This window comes from Phacochoerus africanus, chromosome 7 (genome assembly GCF_016906955.1).
Source record: "Phacochoerus africanus isolate WHEZ1 chromosome 7, ROS_Pafr_v1, whole genome shotgun sequence".
Classification (NCBI taxonomy): Eukaryota; Metazoa; Chordata; class Mammalia; order Artiodactyla; family Suidae; genus Phacochoerus; species Phacochoerus africanus.
The window spans coordinates 7,597,378-7,616,506 of NC_062550.1; the positions used below are offsets into that span (position 1 = coordinate 7,597,378).

Here is a 19,129-nt window from a genome sequence, read left to right on the forward strand (position 1 = left end):
AGAGGGATAGAGGTAATTCAGTTTTTTGAAAAAGTAGTTTCCAGGCAGGACTGCTCTGCCTGGAGCTGCCCTGTCTGTTCAATACCCTGCAGAGATGTGCTTATACCACGCTTGCTAGGAAGTAAACCTTAGCCTTAATAACTTTGATGTGCATTCTCCAGCTTCTCAGCCCCCGTTTTTCTTGGAAATTGCCTATAAGATGAGCAAGGACGCTGGAAGAATAGATTTTGTAGACAGTAAACCTTTGCAGATCCAGTGTTTCCCAGATATTATACCTGGTTCTTACTAGGAGAGGATATTTATGTGGGAGCCATCCAAATAGCATAAATAACTGAAAATAGGAGTTCCTGTTGTGGCTCAATGGGTTACAAACCCGGCTAGTATTCATGAGGATGTAGGTTCGATCCCTGGACTTGCTCACTGGGTTAAGGATCTGGTGTTGCTACAAGCTGTGACAGGCCAGCAGCTGCAGCTCCAATTCTACCCCTAGCCTGGGAACTTCCATATGCCAAGGCTGTGGCCCTAAAAAGACCAAAAAAAAAAAAAAACCAACTTGAAAGTAGAGTGAATTTAATAAACATTTATTTAAGAATCTGCACTAGGAGTTCCTGTCGTGGCACAGCAGAAACGAATCCGGCTAGGAACCATGAAGTCGCGGGTTTGATCCCTGGCCTCACGCAGTGGGTTAAGGATCCGGCGTTGCCATAAGCTGTGGTATAGGTTGCAGACGCGGCTCGGATCTGGCGTGGCTGTGGCGTAGGCTGGAAGCTATAGCTCCGATTAGACCCCTAGCCTGGGAGCCTCCATATGCCGCAGGTATGGCCCTAAAAAAGACCAAAAAAAAAAAAAACAAAAACTGCACTACACAAAGAGATAAAATGACTCTTAAAATCTGGTGGAAGAGTTAGACCTCACTGTGATGTGAGTGCTGTGAGAGACATAGAAACAAGAGCTGTGGGAACGTAGTGCGACAGACAACCAGTTGTGACCTGATGGATGGGAGTGGTAACATTTTTTTTTTTTTTTTGGTCTTTTTGCCATTTCTTGGGCTGCTCCTACGGCATATGGAGGTTCCCAGGCTAGGGGTCGAATTGGAGCTGTAGCCGCCAGCCTACACCAGAGCCATAGCAACGCCGGATCCGAGCCACCTCTGCGACCTACACCACAGCTCACGGCAACGCCGGATCGTTAACCCACTGAGCAAGGGCAGGGATCGAACCTGCAACCTCGTGGTTCCTAGTCGGATTCGTTAACCACTGCGCCACAACGGGAGCTCCGGGGATGGTAACGTTTAATCTGAGTTTTGAAGAGTACTCATAGGACAATACAGTGTTCTCCCTTGTCAAGCAGGCTGACCTATTTAAGTGGATAAGAGACCTAGAAAATGTTTGTTCTTATCTGTAAAGTTGACCTAGTTTCTGGTTGTTTTCATGATAAAAATATTTTATGTAACCATTATTAGATCAATAGCCTAAAACCTAATCTTATGCCTAAGAATATCCCCCAGTGGGCCTGCATCTAGGCTGAGAACCATACACCCATCTGGAAATTTCATGCATGTAATCTTAACCCTAACTATATGCTTGTGGTTTTACCTGTCATCAGGCCTTGTGAATGAAAAGACTGGTTGTTGGCCTCTTTTTATTTTATCCACTGATAATTTTTGTCATTGTATTACCTTGAATGAATTATTTATAGAATTTTGGCAAAGGTATTGTCCCTGTTTTAATTAAAACACAAGCAAACAACTATTTTAAAGAACAATGTAATTCTTAACTTTCTACTTTGTGGTGAATATATATATTGATTAAATGAAGAGTATAGAAATGTGTATCTTGGAGTTCCCGTCGTGGCGCAGTGGTTAACAAATCCGACTAGGAACCATGAGGTTGTGGGTTCGGTCCCTGCCCTTGCTCAGTGGGTTGATGATCCGGCGTTGCAGTGAGCTGCAGTGTGGGTGCAGACGCGGCTCGGATCCCGCATTGCTGTGGCTCTGGCGTAGTCCTGTGGCTGCAGCTCCGATTCAACCCCTTGCCTGGGAACCTCCATATGCCATGGGAGCGGCCCAAAGAAATAGCAGAAAGACAAAAAAAAAAAAAAAAAGACATGTGTATCTGTGTGATTACTAGATTTTTTTGATTTCTGAGGGTATCAGAGGAGAGCATAGGAGTAGTAACCAATCAGTAAAAGTTAAAAAGCCATTTACTTGCTGTCTTTGACATGTGTCCTAGATTGTAAATCCCTAAGTTTATCAGCTCCAGGCACTCACTACATTTTTTTTTTTTTCAATATCAGAGAAAGATTTCTTCTGGAAAATTAAATATATGTGTTAGAGTATGTAATTATAGAAGTTCGAACAATAACTTCTATAATATATAATGACCCCAATAGATGAAAACATTTCTATATATTTATTCATCGAAAATTTGATTTGGCCCATTGATGATAATAAACTTGTGTTCATTTAAAAGTCGTGGCTCATTATTTTTGTGATACTCTAATGGATAAAGGCTTTTCAAACTTTTCAGGGAAGCATGACGGCAATGACGGTATTTTTTCCCTTGGACACGGCTCGACTTCGACTTCAAGGTGAGTCTTATTGTCATTATATTCCTGTTCATTTGATGTCAGGAAGCAAACATGTCTGTAATAAGTTCTAAATGAACCTAAGGATATTCCGTTTTATTAGAAACGTACTGCTGTCTATTTTCACTTTAAACACTGGTCATCATTGCTGTTTCCCAATTAACAGACATGTTCGTGGATCAGTCATCGCCTCAGCCATTTTCTGGTCTGAGAGACCTGAGTGGGCTGGCATGAATAATTGCGAATCATCACAATTTATTCTGATAAACAGTATGACTTTTCCAGGGCACAGTGTGGAGATTTTTTACTGGTAGATTTTCTGGAAAAAGAAGAGAGAATAGCAGACACGGTGGCGTCGCGTGTCATTGTCGTTGCTCATCGGGGCATGTAGTCTGTGTTTACCTCTTTCACTTTAGAGGACGATGCAACTTCCTATTCCTCCTGCTTGGTTTTTTGTCAGTATTTTTCAGCTTGAAATTATAAGCCTATCCCAGGACTTACATAAAAAAGATAGGAGCAAGATTAGCTTTGAGTAAACTAATTCCTATCTTAAAGCCCTTCGTGTCTACTATTTTTAATTAATTTTAGAGGTTTTGGAAAGTTTATAATTTTGTGTGACTCAGAACCCAAGGTACATAAAAAGATATATAGTACAATGAAAAGTCTCGCTCTAGTCAGCCCCCTTTTCTCTCCTTTGTAGATAATGTGTTTATTAGTCTCAGCCCCATTGAAGAATAACAAGTGCATGTATATATTCTTAATTTTCTCCCCTTTTTACTCAAAAAGCGTACTTTTCACAGTGTTCTGTACCTTGCATTTTTCACTTAACAGCATATTTTGGATGCCTTCCAAATCCACACACTGGGAGCCTTATTCCTTCTTCTGGCTATACAGTGTTCATGCTGTGGATGCAACATAACCTGTTTACCCCTCCCCTATAATAGCTTCTTGGATTGTTTCTTCTCTTGTAGAATAGATTTGTTCATATGCCAGTTTGTTTCTGTAAGTTCTATGGGGTATATTCTCAAAAGTGGAATTTTTGGGTCAAAAGGCAAATGTTTCTAATTTTTTTCTTTTTTTGGATTTTTTTAAATCATTTTTATTTTTTCCATTATAGATGGTTTGCAGTGTTCAGTTTTCTGCTGTACAGCAAAGTGACCCAGTCTCACATACATATTTACATTCTTTTTCTCACATTATCCTCCATCATAAGTGACTAGATATAGTTCCCAGTGTTATACAGCAGGATCTCATTGCTTATCCATTCCAAAGGCAATAGTTTGCATCTATTAAACCCAGATTCCCAGTGCATCCCACTCTCTTCCCCCTCCCCCGTGGCAACCACAATTCTTTTCTCCAAGTCCGTGAGTTTCTTTTCTGTAGAAAGGTTTATTTGTGCCGTATATTAGATTCCAGATATAAGTGATATCATATGGTATTTGTGTTTCTCTTTTTTTTTAACTGTTTATATAATGATTTTTTTTCCCATTATAACTGTTTTACAGTGTTCTGTCAATTTTCTGCTGTACAGCATGGTGACCCAGTTACACATACATGTATAGATTCTTTTTTCTCACATTATCATGTTCTATCATAAGTGACTAGACAGGAGTTCCTGTAGTGGCTGAGTGGTTAACAAATCCGACTAGGAACCATGAGGTTGCAGGTTCGATCCCTGGACTCACTTAGTGGGTTAAGGATCCATTGTTGCCATGAGCTGTGGTGTAGGTTGCAGATGCAGCTCAGGTCTGGCGTTGCCATGACTGTGGTGTAGGCCAGCAGCTACAGCTCCGATTAGACTCCTAGCCTGGGAACCTCCGTAGGCCTCAAGTGCGGCCCTAGAAAAGACAAAAAGAGACAAAATAACAATAATAGTAATAATAAGTAACTAGACATAGTTCCCAGTGCTACACAGCAGAATCTCATTGCTTATCCATTCCAAAGGCAATAGTCAGCATCTATTAATCCCAAGCTCCCAATCCATCCCACTCTCTCCCCCTCCCCCTTGTCAACAACAAGTCTATTCTCCATGTCCATGATTTTCTTTTCTGTGGAAAGGTTCATTTGTGCCGTATGTTAGGTTCCGGATATAAGTAGTATCGTGTGGTATTTGGCTTTCTCTTTCTGACTTACTTCACTCAGTATGAGAGTCTCTAGTTCCATCCATGTTGCTGCAAACGGCATTATTTTGTTCTTTTTTATAGCTGAGTAGTATTCCATTGTGTATATATACCACATCTTCCTAATCCAATCGTCTGTCGATGGACATTTGGGTTGTTTCCATGTCTTGGCTATTGTGAATAGTGCTGCAATGAACATGAGAGTGCATGTGTCTTTTTCAAGGAAAGTTTTGTCCAGATATATGCCCAAGAGTGGGATTGCTGGGTCATATGGCAGTTCTAAGCTACCTCCTTACTGTTCTCCATAGTGGTTGTACCAGCTTACATTCCCACCAACAGTGCAGGAGGGTTCCCTTTTCTCCATACCCTCTCCAGCATTTGTTATTTGTGGACTTGTTAAAGTTGGCCATTCTGACTGGTGTGAGGTGGTACTTCACAGTAGTTTTGATTTGCATTTCTCTAAAAATTAGCGATGTTGAGCATTTTTTCATGTGCTTGTTGGCCATCTGTTTATCTTCTTTGGAGAAATGTCTGTTCAGGTCTTTTTGCCCAGCAGATGTTTCTAATTTTGATAGTTATTCTCAGATTGGCAACCATTAGCCATAAGATACCAATTTTAACTCTTAGGAAATTGATTCATTTTCCCATTTTTAGGTTTTGAAAATATTCTTCAGATGTGGGTAGGAAATTTGAAGTTAGTTGAAATAGGTTTTGTTTTCATTGAGAATGCCAAGAAAAGCAGGGTTCTTATCCTTTAGAGACCTTATTTTTTTTTTTTAGGTTAGGAAACAGAGCATAAGCCTAAAACTTTAGAAAGAACTTTAATCCTAGCTCTGCTGCCAACTACATGTGTCCTTCACAGCTTTTGTGCCTATAATCTCTTCTCTAAAAGGGAGATGGTAATTTATTTCCTCTCTACTTTGTAAAATATTAAGATAAAAATAAGAATATATAGCCTTAGTTTTTTTTCAGAGTTTTTTTTAAATTTAATTTTATTGGAATGTAGTTGACTTACAATGTTGTGTTAGTTTCAGGTGTACAGCTAGAATATGTAACTTTGAAAAAAACAAGAGCGCCCTCTGAAATACAAGAAATACATTTCTCCTATTACATCTTTTACTTTGGAAATTAGGTATTGAATTAAAATGCTGAAAGGTTCATGAATAACAGATGAACGCCAACGAACCTATAGTTGGGAGTTTAACATACGGGGATCATTGAGTGCTAAGGCAAACTAGGGGGTTCATTCAGTAGGGTGGGAGATCGCTTGGCTAAGGTAAATGGCTTTCAGTGCAACTCGCTCATAGTGAAGATAACAATTCTCAAAGGCTTGAGTTTAAACATAAACTCTTTGGTCTTGTAGTTGATGAGAAAAGAAAGTCCAAAACGACACACATGGTGCTCCTGGAGATCATTAAAGAAGAAGGCCTGTGAGTACTGCCCTGCTCATCTTTGTTAGACAGAGCGGCTCATTAGGAGATTCATGGGCCCCCGTCACACCTGCTCTCACTTTCTATCCATTCTCATAGCCTTGGGTGTTGTGAGTTTATAACCGCCTGACTTTGTAAGCCCACAGTTTATTTCATTTCCTTAAAGTTCTGTGGTCAGCCGTTTTGATTCCTGATCATCAAGTCTCCCATGAAACCGGTGTTTTGTTTTATGTACAGTAAATTGAAGAAAGCAATGGTTGTTTAGTTCATTCCTCTCAGATGCATTCAGACACTGTGTACCTTTTAACCTTTTCATTTGGGAATAATTTCAAATTTACAAGAAGTTGCAAAACTAAATATAGTATAAAGAATACCAGTGTGTAGCTTTACCCTGATTCACCTGTCATTAACACTTTTTCCCATTTGTTTTACTACTTGTGCTCGTGCTCTCCCTCCCTTTGTCCTTCCCTCTTACTATAGACACATGCACACCACACACATGTTTTTTCAGAATTATTCGAGAGTGGAGTTCCCGTCGTGGCTCAGTGGTTAACGAACCCAACTAGTATCCATGAGGATGTGGGTTTGATCCCTGGCCCTGCTCAGTGGGTTAAGGATCTGTTGTTGCCAGGAGCTGTGGTGTAGGTTGCAGACGTGGCTCGAATCCTGCGTTGCCATGGCTGTGGTGTAGGCTGGCAGCTACAGCTCCGATTTGACCCCTAGCCTGGGAACCTCCATGTGGTGTGGGTGAGACCCTAAAAAAAAAAAAGAAAAAAGAAAAGGAGTTATTTGAGAGTAAGTTACATGCCACACATCAAAGCCCTTTACCCCTATGACTTTGACATTTTCAGAGAGTATGAGCCTTCTCCCCTTTTCCCCCTCAAATTCCTCTTTTAAGTTTACCTTATTTTTCTTCATGATTAGATTGAAGCTACTCATTCTTTTTTGTTGTTGTTGTTGTTGCTATTTCTTGGGCCGCTCCCGCGGCATATGGAGGTTCCCAGGCTAGGGGTTGAATCGGAGCTGTAGCCACCGGCCTACGCCAGAGCCACAGCAACTCGGGATCCGAGCCGCGTCTGCAACCTACACCACAGCTCACGGCAACGCCGGATCGTTAACCCACTGAGCAAGGGCAGGGATCAAACCCGCAACCTCATGGTTCCTAGTCGGATTCGTTAACCACTGCGCCACGACGGGAACTCCGAAGCTACTCATTCTTGGCTAGGATAATGTATCAGCAGGATGTCACATCTCCAGTCATGTATTGTCCATTTGCCCTTCATTGGTTAATTATGATTTCTTAGATTTGAGTTAGCCAGTGAATAATTTTATTTTTCTTCTCTTACAACTATAAACAGTCTATGAGGAAGTAGAAATTCCTGGTTTTTCAGTGGTTTAAAATTGATTATTTTGGTGCTCGAATTATCCGGGTGCGGCTAGTGCGAGCCCTTCAGTGTGGTTCCTGTGCCCTTAAAACAGGCTCCCTTCACTTTTTTTCCTCTCCTGTTCTCTCTCTCTATATATGTACAGGTATATATGCTTTTTTTTTTTACTTTTTTTTTTCTTTTTAGGGCCACGTGTGTGGCATATGGAAATTCCGAAGCTAGGGGTCAAATCAGAGCGGTACCTGCCAGCCTACACCACAACCACAGCAATGCAGGATCCAAGCCGCATCTGTGATCTCCTTCGTTTTAGATGTTCTTGCCCTGTAACAAAATGCAAAGGGTGCTATGTTGATGAACAGCCATGAGGAAATTGTCTCTAATTTTATGGAGTAATTTAGTAAAGGAAATCAACAGAGGAAATCAGTAAATTAGTATTTGAATGTGTGTTGTTGCTTTGTATCATTCATGCTGTAAAAGATTTCTTGGTTTGGGCATCCTTCAGAATGGATCCTTCGGAAGGTAAAGCAGGTGTGCGGTTCGGAATACATTGTGCGTGACAGGAGCCAACACTGAGGAAATGGGAGTGCCCATCAGCCTTTCCTAGGACTCTCCTTTCTAGTGGCTCTTGTCCAGCATCTTTACTTTGTTCCTTGTGTTTTTCCCCTAGCCTGGCACCATATCGAGGGTGGTTTCCAGTGATCTCCAGCCTCTGCTGCTCCAATTTTGTCTATTTCTACACTTTTAATAGCCTCAAAACAGTCTGGGTCAAAGGTCAACATTCTACTACTGGAAAAGATCTGGTAGTTGGCTTTGTTGCAGGTAACTTAAGTTTTCTGAATATAAGTTATTTTTATATTTTATTGTTTATATTGTGATTCATATATTCTCTAAGAGGTTATGTTAACACAGATTAATGCTGCGAAAAATGTAATTCGTTCTCTGACTTGACCATGTGTATGTTAAAAATGCATAATACAAAACTCACCTTCTTAACAATTTTTAAGCGTACACTTCAGTAGTAGGTTTCACATTATCGTGAAACAGCTCTCCAGAACATTTTCATCCTACAAACATTAGGTTCTACCCATTAAACAACAACTCCCCTTTCCACACACCCCCAGCCCCAGCCTCTGGTACCCACCATTCTACTTTCTGTTTCTATGAATTTGACCACTTTAGATGCCTTCTATAAGTGGAATCATCAGTATTTGTCCTTCTGTGATTGGTTTATTTTGCTCATCATAATGTGTACTCAAGGTCCATTCATGTTGTAGGATGTAGCAGAATTTCCTGTCTTTTAAAGGGTGAATAATATTCCATTATATGTATTCACGACATTTTGGTGATCCAGTCACCTGTTGAGGGACATTTAGGTTGTTTCCACCTCCTGGTTACTGTAAATTGTTGCTGCTGTGGACGTGAGTTGTACAAATATTCCTTTGAGTCCCTGCTTTCAATTCTTTTGGATGTGTACCTAGACGTGAGATCGCTGGTAGTTTGTTTAAACTTTTGAGAGGAATTACAGTACTGTTTTCCACAGCAGTTGTACTGTTGCATAATCCCACCAGAAATTGGCTTCAGTTTCTCCACATCCACACCAACACTTGTTATTTTCTGGTTTTGGTTTTTTATTGTTGTTTGTTTTGTTTTTTAAGATTTTTATTTTTTCTATTATGGTTAATTTCTGTCAGTTTCTGCTGTATAGCAAAGTGACCCAGTCATGTGTGTGTGTGTGTGTGTGTGTGTGTGTGTATGTATATATATATATATATATATATATATATATATATATATATTCTTTTTCTCACATTATCCTCCATCATGTTCAAGTGACTAGTACCATGTGCTATATAGTAGGATCTCATTGTTTATCCACTGCCAGTGCAATAGTTTGCATCTGTTAACCCCAAACTCCCTGTCCATCACATTTTTTTTATAGTAGCCATCCTAATGAGGGCGAAGTGATATCTCATTGTGGCTTTGATTTGCATTTGTCTGATGATCAGTGCATCTTTTCAAATGATGTTGAGCACCTTTGAAAAAACATCTGTTCAAATCCTTTGCCCATTTTTTGAGTTATATAAGTCTGTTATTAAGCTGTAGGTTTTCTTTCTTTTTTTTTTTGTTTTTGTTTGTCTTTGTCTTTTTAGGGCTGTACCCATGGCATATGGAGGTTCCCAGGCTAGGGATTGAATCAGAACTGCAGCTGCCAGCCTATACCACAGCCACAGCAATGCCAGATCCAAGCCTCATAAGCAACCTACACCACAGCTCACAGCAATGTCAGATCCTTAACCTACTGAGCAAGGCCAGGGATCAAACCTGTGTGTCCTCATGGATGCTGGTGAAATTCGTTTGCAGTGAGCCATGACCAGAACTACTGTAAGTATTCTTTATATATTCTGGATATTAGCGCTTTATCAGAGCTGTAATTCGCACATATTTCTCCCATTGAGTAGGTTGCTTTTTACTCTGATGACTCTGTCCTTAGATGCACAAAAGTTTTTAAATTTGATATTGTGCCCTTTGCCTATGTTTTGTTTTTTGTCTGTGCTTTTGGTGTCCTGTGAAGAAATCTTTGCTGAGTTCCCGTTGTGGCGCAGTGGTTAACGAATCCAACTAGGAACCATGAGGTTGCGGGTTCGGTCCCTGCCCTTGCTCAGTGGGTTGACGATCCGGCGTTGCCATGAGCTGTGGTGTGGGTTGCAGACGCGGCTCAGATCCTGCGTTGCTGTGGCTCTGGCATAGGCCGGTGGCTACAGCTCCGATTCGACCCCTAGCCTGGGAACCTCCATATGCCGCTGGAGCGGCCCAAAGAAATAGCAAAAAGACAAAAAAAAAAAGAAAGAAAGAAAAAAGAAATCTTTGCTAAGTCTAATGCCATGAAACTGTTCTCCTATATTTTCATCTAGGATTTTTATAGTTTTAGTTAGGTATTTAATCCATTTAGAGTTAGTCTTTGCCTGTGATGTAAGAGAAGGATCCAATTTCATTCTTTCGTATATGGAGATCCACGTTTCATAATACCCTTGGTTGATGTGACTGGACTTGCCTTTCCCCACTGAGTGGTCTTGGCACCCTTATAAAGATCAGTTTTATTTCTGTGTTGACTTGGTGTATTTTTTATCTTCTTAATCCAAGGAGGAGGATCAGTTATCTCTGTTTAGCAGCCTGTACCAAGAATTTATGGTCAATAAGGTCTCTTTTTTTAAAAAATGAAAATTATAATACCTTTCCTACTTACTTTCCTTTTTTTTTTTAAGTATTTATTCTTTTTTTTTTTTTTGGCTTTTTGCTATTTCTTTGGGCCGCTCCCCCGGCATATGGAGGTTCCCAGGCTAGGGGTCGAATCGGAGCTGGAGCCGCCGGCCTACGCCAGAGCCACAGCAACGCAGGATCCAAGCCGAGTCTGCAACCCACACCACAGCTCACGGCAACGCCGGATCGTTAACCCACTGAGCAAGGGCAGGGACCGAACCCGCAACCTCATGGTTCCTAGTCGGATTCGTTAACCACTGTGCCACGACAGGAACTCCTTTTTTTTTTTCACCTGAGGATCACGTGAGATGTTTAACATGTACAGAACTGGCTGCATAATTTGCAGGGCCCAGTATAAAATGAAAGTGTCATTTCAAGGTTGTTGACACTAAAGCATTAAACCAAGCAAAGACAGTTTGCACACCCATGAGTGTGAAAGCTTTTAGTCAAATGGGACAAAGCTATCTTGATGCACAGCCTAGTATAGTTAGTATCATAATACTTGTTAATGTTTTGGAGGTTCATAGGAGAAAAAGAGGTCACTTGTGGTTGGTAAGTTCTGCATCTAGAAAGCAGTGGCTCTTGAACTGAGCTTTGGCAGAGTTAGTAAAACTTGTAGATAAGTGGCAACGGAGAGAATGGTAGAGAACTGAAAAATATAGGACTGTGTTTAGAACAGTGAGTTCTGTAATTTAGTTAGTGGGTAAAGTGAGTATAGGAACATGAGCAATAAAGTTGGAGAGTTGAGTAGGAGATAGATTTTAGAAGGCTTTGAGTCCTTGTCATCTGAGATTTCAGAAGCACTAGGGAGCCATTAACCTGATACTGTGAAATTTAGTTACTATCTGTCTCTACTTAGTGGGATGTGAGCTCTATAAGAGCAGGTATCTATATCTATAAATAGTATATCAAAGATGTGTGAGATGCAGAGCAGGTATCCTATATATTGCAATTATATGTATATAATTGTTTTATGTATATGATAACATACATATGGTAACTGCTCTTATGGAGAATGTGTGTGTGTGTGTATATATATATATACAGCATGTAGTTGGAGCTAAATAAAATATTTGTTAATTAATCAGTTTTATTAAACAGATAGGGGAAAAGTAGATCTATTTCCTGTGGGTTTTTTTGTTGTCTATTCATTTAGTCTGTATCTAAATTAATTTATTTAAATCTTGCGTGTTTAGGAGTTCTCTGATGGTGCAGTAGGTTAAGGATCCAGTGTTGTCATCGCACTGCCCACAGTGTGATCCTTGGCCCTGGAACTTCCACATACCATGGATGTGGCAAAAAAAAAAAAAAAAAGAGGAGTCCCCACGGTGGTGCAGTGGGATTGGCAGTGTCTTGGAAGCACTGGGGCACAGGTTTGATCCCCAGCCTGGCAGAGTGGGTTGGGGATCTGGCATTGCCAAGGGGTGTCTTATGTCATAACTGTGGATTGGCTCTGAACCCTGGCCTGGGAACTTCATGCGCTGCAGGGTGGCCAAAAAAAAAAAAAAAGAATTTGTAATTCATACCTCATGTAGAAAACATCTGCTAGCTAGCTTTATATATGCTTCCAGTTACTTTTTTCTTTTTTCTTTTTCTTGTGGTCTTTTTGTCTTTTAGGGCCACAGCATATGGAGGTTCCCAGGCTAGGGGTCCAACTGGAACTGTAGCTACCCGCCGGCCTACTCCAGAGCCACAGCAATGCTGGATCTGAGCAACATCTACAACCTACACCACAGCTCACGGCAACACCAGATCCTCAACCCACTGAGCGAGGCCAGGGATCGAACCCGAATCCTCATGGATGCTGGTCGGGTTTGTTAACCCCTGAGCCACAACAGAAATTCCCTGTTTCTAGTTACTTTAAGAAGATAGATTGAACACATCCTCACACCATGCACAAAAATAAATTTAAAATGGCTTAATGACTTAAACATAAGACACAACACCATAAATCTCCTAGAAGAGAACATAGGCAAAACATTCTCTGATATGAACTGTACAAATGTTTTATTAGGTTAGTCTTCCAACACAATAGAAATAAAAACAAAAATAAATAAATGGGACCTAATCAAACTTACAAGCTTTTGCACAGCAAAGGAAACCACAAATAAAACAAGGACGCAACCTAGAGAATGGGAGAAGATAGTTTCAGATGTTACAACCGATAAGGGCCTAATCTCCAGAATATACAAACAACTTATACAACTCAACAACAAAAAAACAACCAGAGTGAAAAATGAGCAGAAAACCTAAATAGACATTTCTCCAAAGAATACCAAAGAATCTCCAAAGAAAGATGGTCAGTAGGCACATGAAAAGATACTCAACATTGCAGATTATTATAGAAACACAGATTGAAACTACAGTGAGATACCACCTCACACAGGTCAGAATGGCCATCATTAATAAGTCTTCAAATATCAAGTGCTGGAGAGGGTGTGGAGAAAAGGGACCCCTCCTACACTGTTGGAAATGTAAATTAGTACAACCACCCCGGAAAACAGTATGGAGTTTCCTCAGAAAACTAAAAATAGAAATACCATATGATCTAGCAATCCCACTCCTGGGAATATATCCAGACAAAACTCTAATTCAAAAAGATATATGCACCTCTATGTTTGTAACAGCACTGTTCACAATAGCCAAGACATGGAAACAACCTAAATATCCCTCAACAGATGAATGGATTAAGAAGATGTGGTATATATACACAATGGAATACTACTCAGCCATAAAGAAGAATGAAATAATGCCATTTGCAGCAACGTGGATGCAACTAGAGATTCTCATACAAAGTGAAGTCAGAAAAAGAATGACAGGAGTTCCCGTCATGACACAGTGGTTAACGAATCCGACTAGGAACCATGAGGTTGCGGGTTTGGTCCCTGCCCTTGCTCAGTGGGTTAACGATCTGGCGTTGCCGTGAGCTGTGGTGTAGGTCGCAGACGCGGCTCGGATCCCACGTTGCTGTGGCTCTGGCATAGGCTGGTGGCTCCAGCTCCGATTGGACCCCTAGCCCAGGAACTCCATATGCCACGGGAGCGGCCCAAGAAATAGCAAAAAGACAAAAAAAAAAAAAAGAAAGAAAAAGAATGACAAATACCATATAATATCACTTATGTGTAGAATCTAAAATATGGCACAGATGAACCTATCTATAGAACAGAAAGAAATTCTCAGACCTAGAGAACAGACTTGTGGTTGCCAAGGGGGAGGTCGGCAGGAGTGGGATGGATTGGAAGTTTGGAGTTAGTAGATGCAAACTCTTACCTTTGGAATGGATAAACAATAAGGTACTACTGTATAACACAGGGAGCTATATCGACTCTCCTGGGATAGACTATGATGGAAAATAATATTTTAAGAAAGAATGTGTGTGTGTATATATATATATATACACACACATATGTATACATATATGACTTAGTCACTTTGCTGTACAGCAGAAATTGACACAACAGTGTAAATCAACAATAATAAAATATCAGAATAAAGATTTAATATCAATAAAAATAAATTTTTTCACAGCTCTTGGAAAAAATAAGCTATTGGGGTGAGAGCGATTTCCCATCTTTTGCGATTTTCAAAAATAAAATGAATAATCACTCGATGATTGGATTATATCAGTGGTTCTCAACTGAGGCTGATTTCGAAACACAGGGAACATATTGCAATGTCTGGAGACTTTTTTTTTAGTTGTCACAACTGGAGGGTGCTACTGGCATCTAGTGGGTAGAGGGTCAGGGATACTGTTAAATATCCTATACAATTGTACCCTCGCCCCACCCCAAATATAATTATCCAGCCCCAAATGTCAACAGTATCACAGTAGACCCTTAATCAAAAGGATTTTATAGTTCTTTATAATTCTGAAGTTGATTGTAAGTCCTCTCTTTTTCTGAAGGTAGTGAATTCCTTGAAAATCACTTTTGTGAGTTTCAAACTTCGCCTCATAACATTTTTATATCTTAATACCTATGCATTTTTACAATAATTAGAACAGCTTCTTCTGCTGGGAACCCTATCGTTGTATCACAGTCACTGTAGAAAAGAGTTTCATTATCTCCAGGGAGAACTGGGAACAGTTTTATTGCTATTCCAGTTCCGTTAGAAACATAGAAATTTATTATTATTTATTGTATTTTCGTTAAAAAGCCCGTATGGCTTAATACCCTGGAGGGAAACTTTGAGATCAGACCTTTTCAGACAACTTAAATGAAGATGACACTTGCCATTTTTATGAAATTGGAATTTTTATCAATAAATCTTTTTGAATACCAATGGTGTTATCGTTGTGAAAGTTGAAATTAATTTCCTGCCCTTAGGCCTTAAATCTGGAAAGGCAGGTTTGTTCCCGTAGTGTATCAAGTTGCATTCCTTCGTGGGGAGCCCATTAGTTAGATTTGTGTCCCCAGTCTGCTGTTTTCTTGTCTCAGTGGCCATTGCACGTATCCCAGAAGTACACACCCAGTTAGCATTTTGTTTTCTCTAAACACAGGAGACCCACTGCTAATAAAAATCTTAGTTTTCAAGATTGCAGAAGTAAATAGCTGTGTTCCAGTTATTTCTTAAATCAGTGATTTTAGTGTGTTCAGGTATCGCTCCTCATCTCTTAATTTTGGTTCTGTTTTCTTGTAAATGGTTTTTTATGGAAAAAAAGAATGAAAGTAGAATCATTTGAATTGGAAGAAAAACAATTTCCTGCCGAAGTAGGTAGAGCATTAGTATCCCCATCTTAGAGCTGAAGTAACAACCACGGCTTGGAACTAGCAGAAGAATTTTGTACACATAAATAAGCAGATAGCAGAATTTATCCTGCAGCTACATCTGTTGCGCTTTAGTAAGAGTTGGGGTTGCTCATCGTGTTGGTTTGTAGCTTGTTTCTCCTCCATGGAATGTTGTCCTTTGCTTGATGATGTAAGTTGCAAGTTTTTAGAGGATGAACAAAGTACTTAACTTCTCAGGTAAAAAGCTTTGAAATACACAGTGTTCTTACAAGGACTTTATATTCCCTTATCTTTAAATGATGTGGTGCATTTTTGTACTTGACATTGACCTTAGAATCCTCTCAGTCTTTCGGCTCTTGTTAATAATTGGGATATGTAGGCAGAATTTTAAATAATGGCTAAATCCTAACCTTGGCTGCATTGCCTCTGAAGGGTGTTGTGTGTGTGTGTGTGCCTACCCCTTGAGTAGAACATGAAGGCAGTTTTGATTTCTAAAGAATTTATTTAGTAGGCAACATGTTTCGTTTGTTTAGAAAGGTATGTACACTGTGCCTGTCTACGGTATTCGCAGAAGCTTGTGATTTCTGCTTTTGAGCTCTGTCTTCATCTTTAAAAAAAAAAAAAAAAAAAAGGCAGTAGACAGCTCAGTGGCACTTTCTAGCCTGATTTTTCTGGCTCTTGATTTTCTTGTTAAGTGATGTGCACATTGCATTGAACAGGAAGACACCACCAAGTCTGGGTAAATGGGTGTGCATTGATATTCTTCCATCTTGGTCTTTTGGGCACTTGCACTTTTTTAAAATGAGTCCAGCAGAATCTCTAGGTAAGAGTTTTTCAGATTATGACCAGTGCCTCAAATGACCATGTATGAGTATATTAAGTCATAACTGAAGATGACTCCATGGTATTATGTGAAAAAATAACAAATACAACTCATAAAATTATTTGATAATGGCTTTTATTCTGAAAGATGTGTTCTCATAATATTCCTAAGAGAGAGGTGTCAAAATATCTTACGTTTGCAACTGCATGCACCTAATGGAAATTTAGCATTTGAATTTCCTGGTGGTTTCACCAAACTTTTAGCCTTGCTGTTTTCTACGTAGTATGTTTGGAGATTCCTTAAATCAAAACATTATTAATCTTGTACTTAAATGGCTTTTAGTAAAAGAAGAGTCCTCTTCCTTACGATTGTGCCTCCTGGTTCTTCAAAGCGTGAAGAGCCAGATAGCTTGATAAATGGTTGTTTGTGGAGTTTGTTCATTGGTTTGCTTGTTCAGTATGTAACAAATATTTATAAAGTATATCCTGTGCGTCAGGCACTTTGTTACAAGTTTCTCTGGTATCTTTCTTTAATCATTTCAGGACTGTTGAGAAATATTTTAATATCTCAAGATGGTGTTAAATTGGGATCATGTTTTTTCAAATAAGAAGCACCTGGCTCAGGGTGTTGTTCCACTCTGAGGCCACCTTGGGCGGCCAAGATCCCCATCCTTAAGCTTGTAAGGATACGATGCTTGTGTAGCTGTTTCAGATGTTGTAACTGCTGCCTGCTGCCTGCCTGTCTAATTCCCCAGGTGATGAGGAGCGCTTCCTTGAGCCTCTACTCCCTGTTGAAGCACTTACAAACATCACCCTTTTCCCACCTGTCACCCACTGTACTAGATCCCTACTCACTTTAAACCATGTGAGTTGCTTACATGAGAGTTGTAAATTGTGTGTTTTATGTCATATTGTCTGGGCTTATTTAGCATGTGATCATGAAGTCACTTCTGTCTTAAAGCTCTTTTTAAATGTGTTTATATCAAAATTGCAACTTTGGATGCTATATAAATTGGCAAACAGATTGCCTCCTGTTATACGAATGAGGAAATTCATTACTCTTTTCATGTGGAGAGGTATTGCTGCCAGCCCTTCTGCTATCGGCAGAATTGCTTCTAACAGCAGTGGCTTGTGTTGTACCCAGCACAAAGCCACCTTACCTTAGGTCTCCTAATAGGTCAGTGGCAGAAGTGTAACTGGAGCATTGGTATGTAGCTTTAACATGAGATGGCAAAGCTTAAAAAGTTACATTTTGCTTTCTCCTTGTCCCCTCCTCTTTCTTTTTGCAGGCGTGGTGAACGTGCTGCTAACAACCCCACTTTGGGTGGTAAACACCAGACTGAAGCTGCAAGGGGCCAAATTTAGGAATGAAGACATTGTGCCGACCAACTACAGTGGTATCATTGGTGAGTGTCTCTTGGGTGAGTTCCTTTTAAAGGTTTTCTTTCCTCTTTGCATCTGGGATTTACTGCCGTAATAATGCTACATAACAGACAACCTCAGATCTCAGTATCCAACCGTAAGCCATTTATTTAGCTCACGTGTCTGTGGACGGACAGGGATTTGACTCACCTAGGCTGACTCCAGCCCAAGACACTCAGCTCTCCTTGTCTGGGACCAGCTCTTCCTTTTCCTGAGACCAGCCTCAGCATCTTCTTCTCTTGGTGATGGCAAAAGCACAGGAGGAGAAGCTCAATCATATAAGCATATTTCCAAGCCCCTATGTGCATGTCTGCTAACATTTGCTTGGCCAAAGCACAACCAATGGCCAGGCCCTGAGACCAAGGGGTAGGGAGTATAGCCATGGAGTATATCCCATGGTGTAGAGGTGAGAGGCAATGAATGTTTCCCAGGAATAATCTGCTGCACCTTTTTTTTTTTTTCCTAGTGCTGTTGTTTGTTTGTTTTTTGCTTTTTAGGGCTACACCCTCAGCATGTGGAAGTTCCCAGAACTTTACAATAAATCAGAGCTGTAGCTGCCAGCCTACACTGCAGCCATAGCAATGGGGATCCGAGCCGCCGTCTGTCACCTACACCACAGCTCTTGGCAATGCCAGATCCTTAACCCATTGAGCAAGGCCAGGGACCAAACCCGTATCCTCATGGATCCTAGTTGGGTTCATTAAGCACTGAGCCACGGAAGAGAACTCCATGTGTTGTCTTTAGGTAAAGATAACAGATTAGGGTCTGATGTCTTTGAGCTTCTGTTTTTTCATAGTATCACATGGCCAGGTTCTCCCTTCCCATGTTTCCAACATCAGTGAGAATAGTGGTTTTCTATAAGGCAGTCTTCTCTTAAGATGGACTCCAGAGAACTAGCTCATCATTTTCTGTATTGGCCTCTGCTGTGAACCACATGGGTTATGGTGTTACAGTTCTGTGTAATACATAGTTTCCTGTGGTGGTGATAATTACTTAGGAAAATTTGACATGCTAGCCCCAGATTTTTAGGAAGAGTTGCCAAGATTGAAGTTGGTCTCTCAGTAACTTGGTGACTGTCAATATGTAATCTTTATCCAAAAGCGGTTCACTGATTAACTTGCCCCTGAAATGTCATTGCAAGAAGGAAGTCTTGGAGTTCCCGTCATGGCTCAGTGGTTAACAAATCCGACTAGGAACCGTGAGGTTGGGGGTTCAATCCCTGGCCTTGCTCAGTGGGTTAAGGATCCGGCGTTGCTGTGAGGTGTGGTGTAGGTCGCAGATGTGGCTCGGCTCTGGCGTTGCTGTGACTGTGGTGTAGGTCGAAGACATGACTCGGATCCCTCGTTGCTGTGGCTGTGGTGTAGGCCAGCGGCTACAGC

At 40.5% G+C, this 19,129-nt stretch overlaps 1 protein-coding gene across 2 annotated transcripts in view; it reads left to right on the plus strand.

Moving 5' to 3' along the window:
- Nucleotides 1-19,129, plus strand: part of SLC25A17 (solute carrier family 25 member 17) — a 40,507-nt gene that overhangs the window by 10,966 nt on the left and 10,412 nt on the right. Inside the window, exons 2-5 of one of the 2 annotated variants that reach the window (XM_047786177.1) lie at nt 2,529-2,589; nt 6,070-6,136; nt 8,189-8,340; nt 17,618-17,734. In XM_047786177.1, coding sequence (XP_047642133.1) covers nt 2,529-2,589; nt 6,070-6,136; nt 8,189-8,340; nt 17,618-17,734 — 397 coding nt within the window. The remainder of the gene's footprint in view (nt 1-2,528; nt 2,590-6,069; nt 6,137-8,188; nt 8,341-17,617; nt 17,735-19,129) is intronic. The other variant, XM_047786178.1, reaches the window with a different exon arrangement.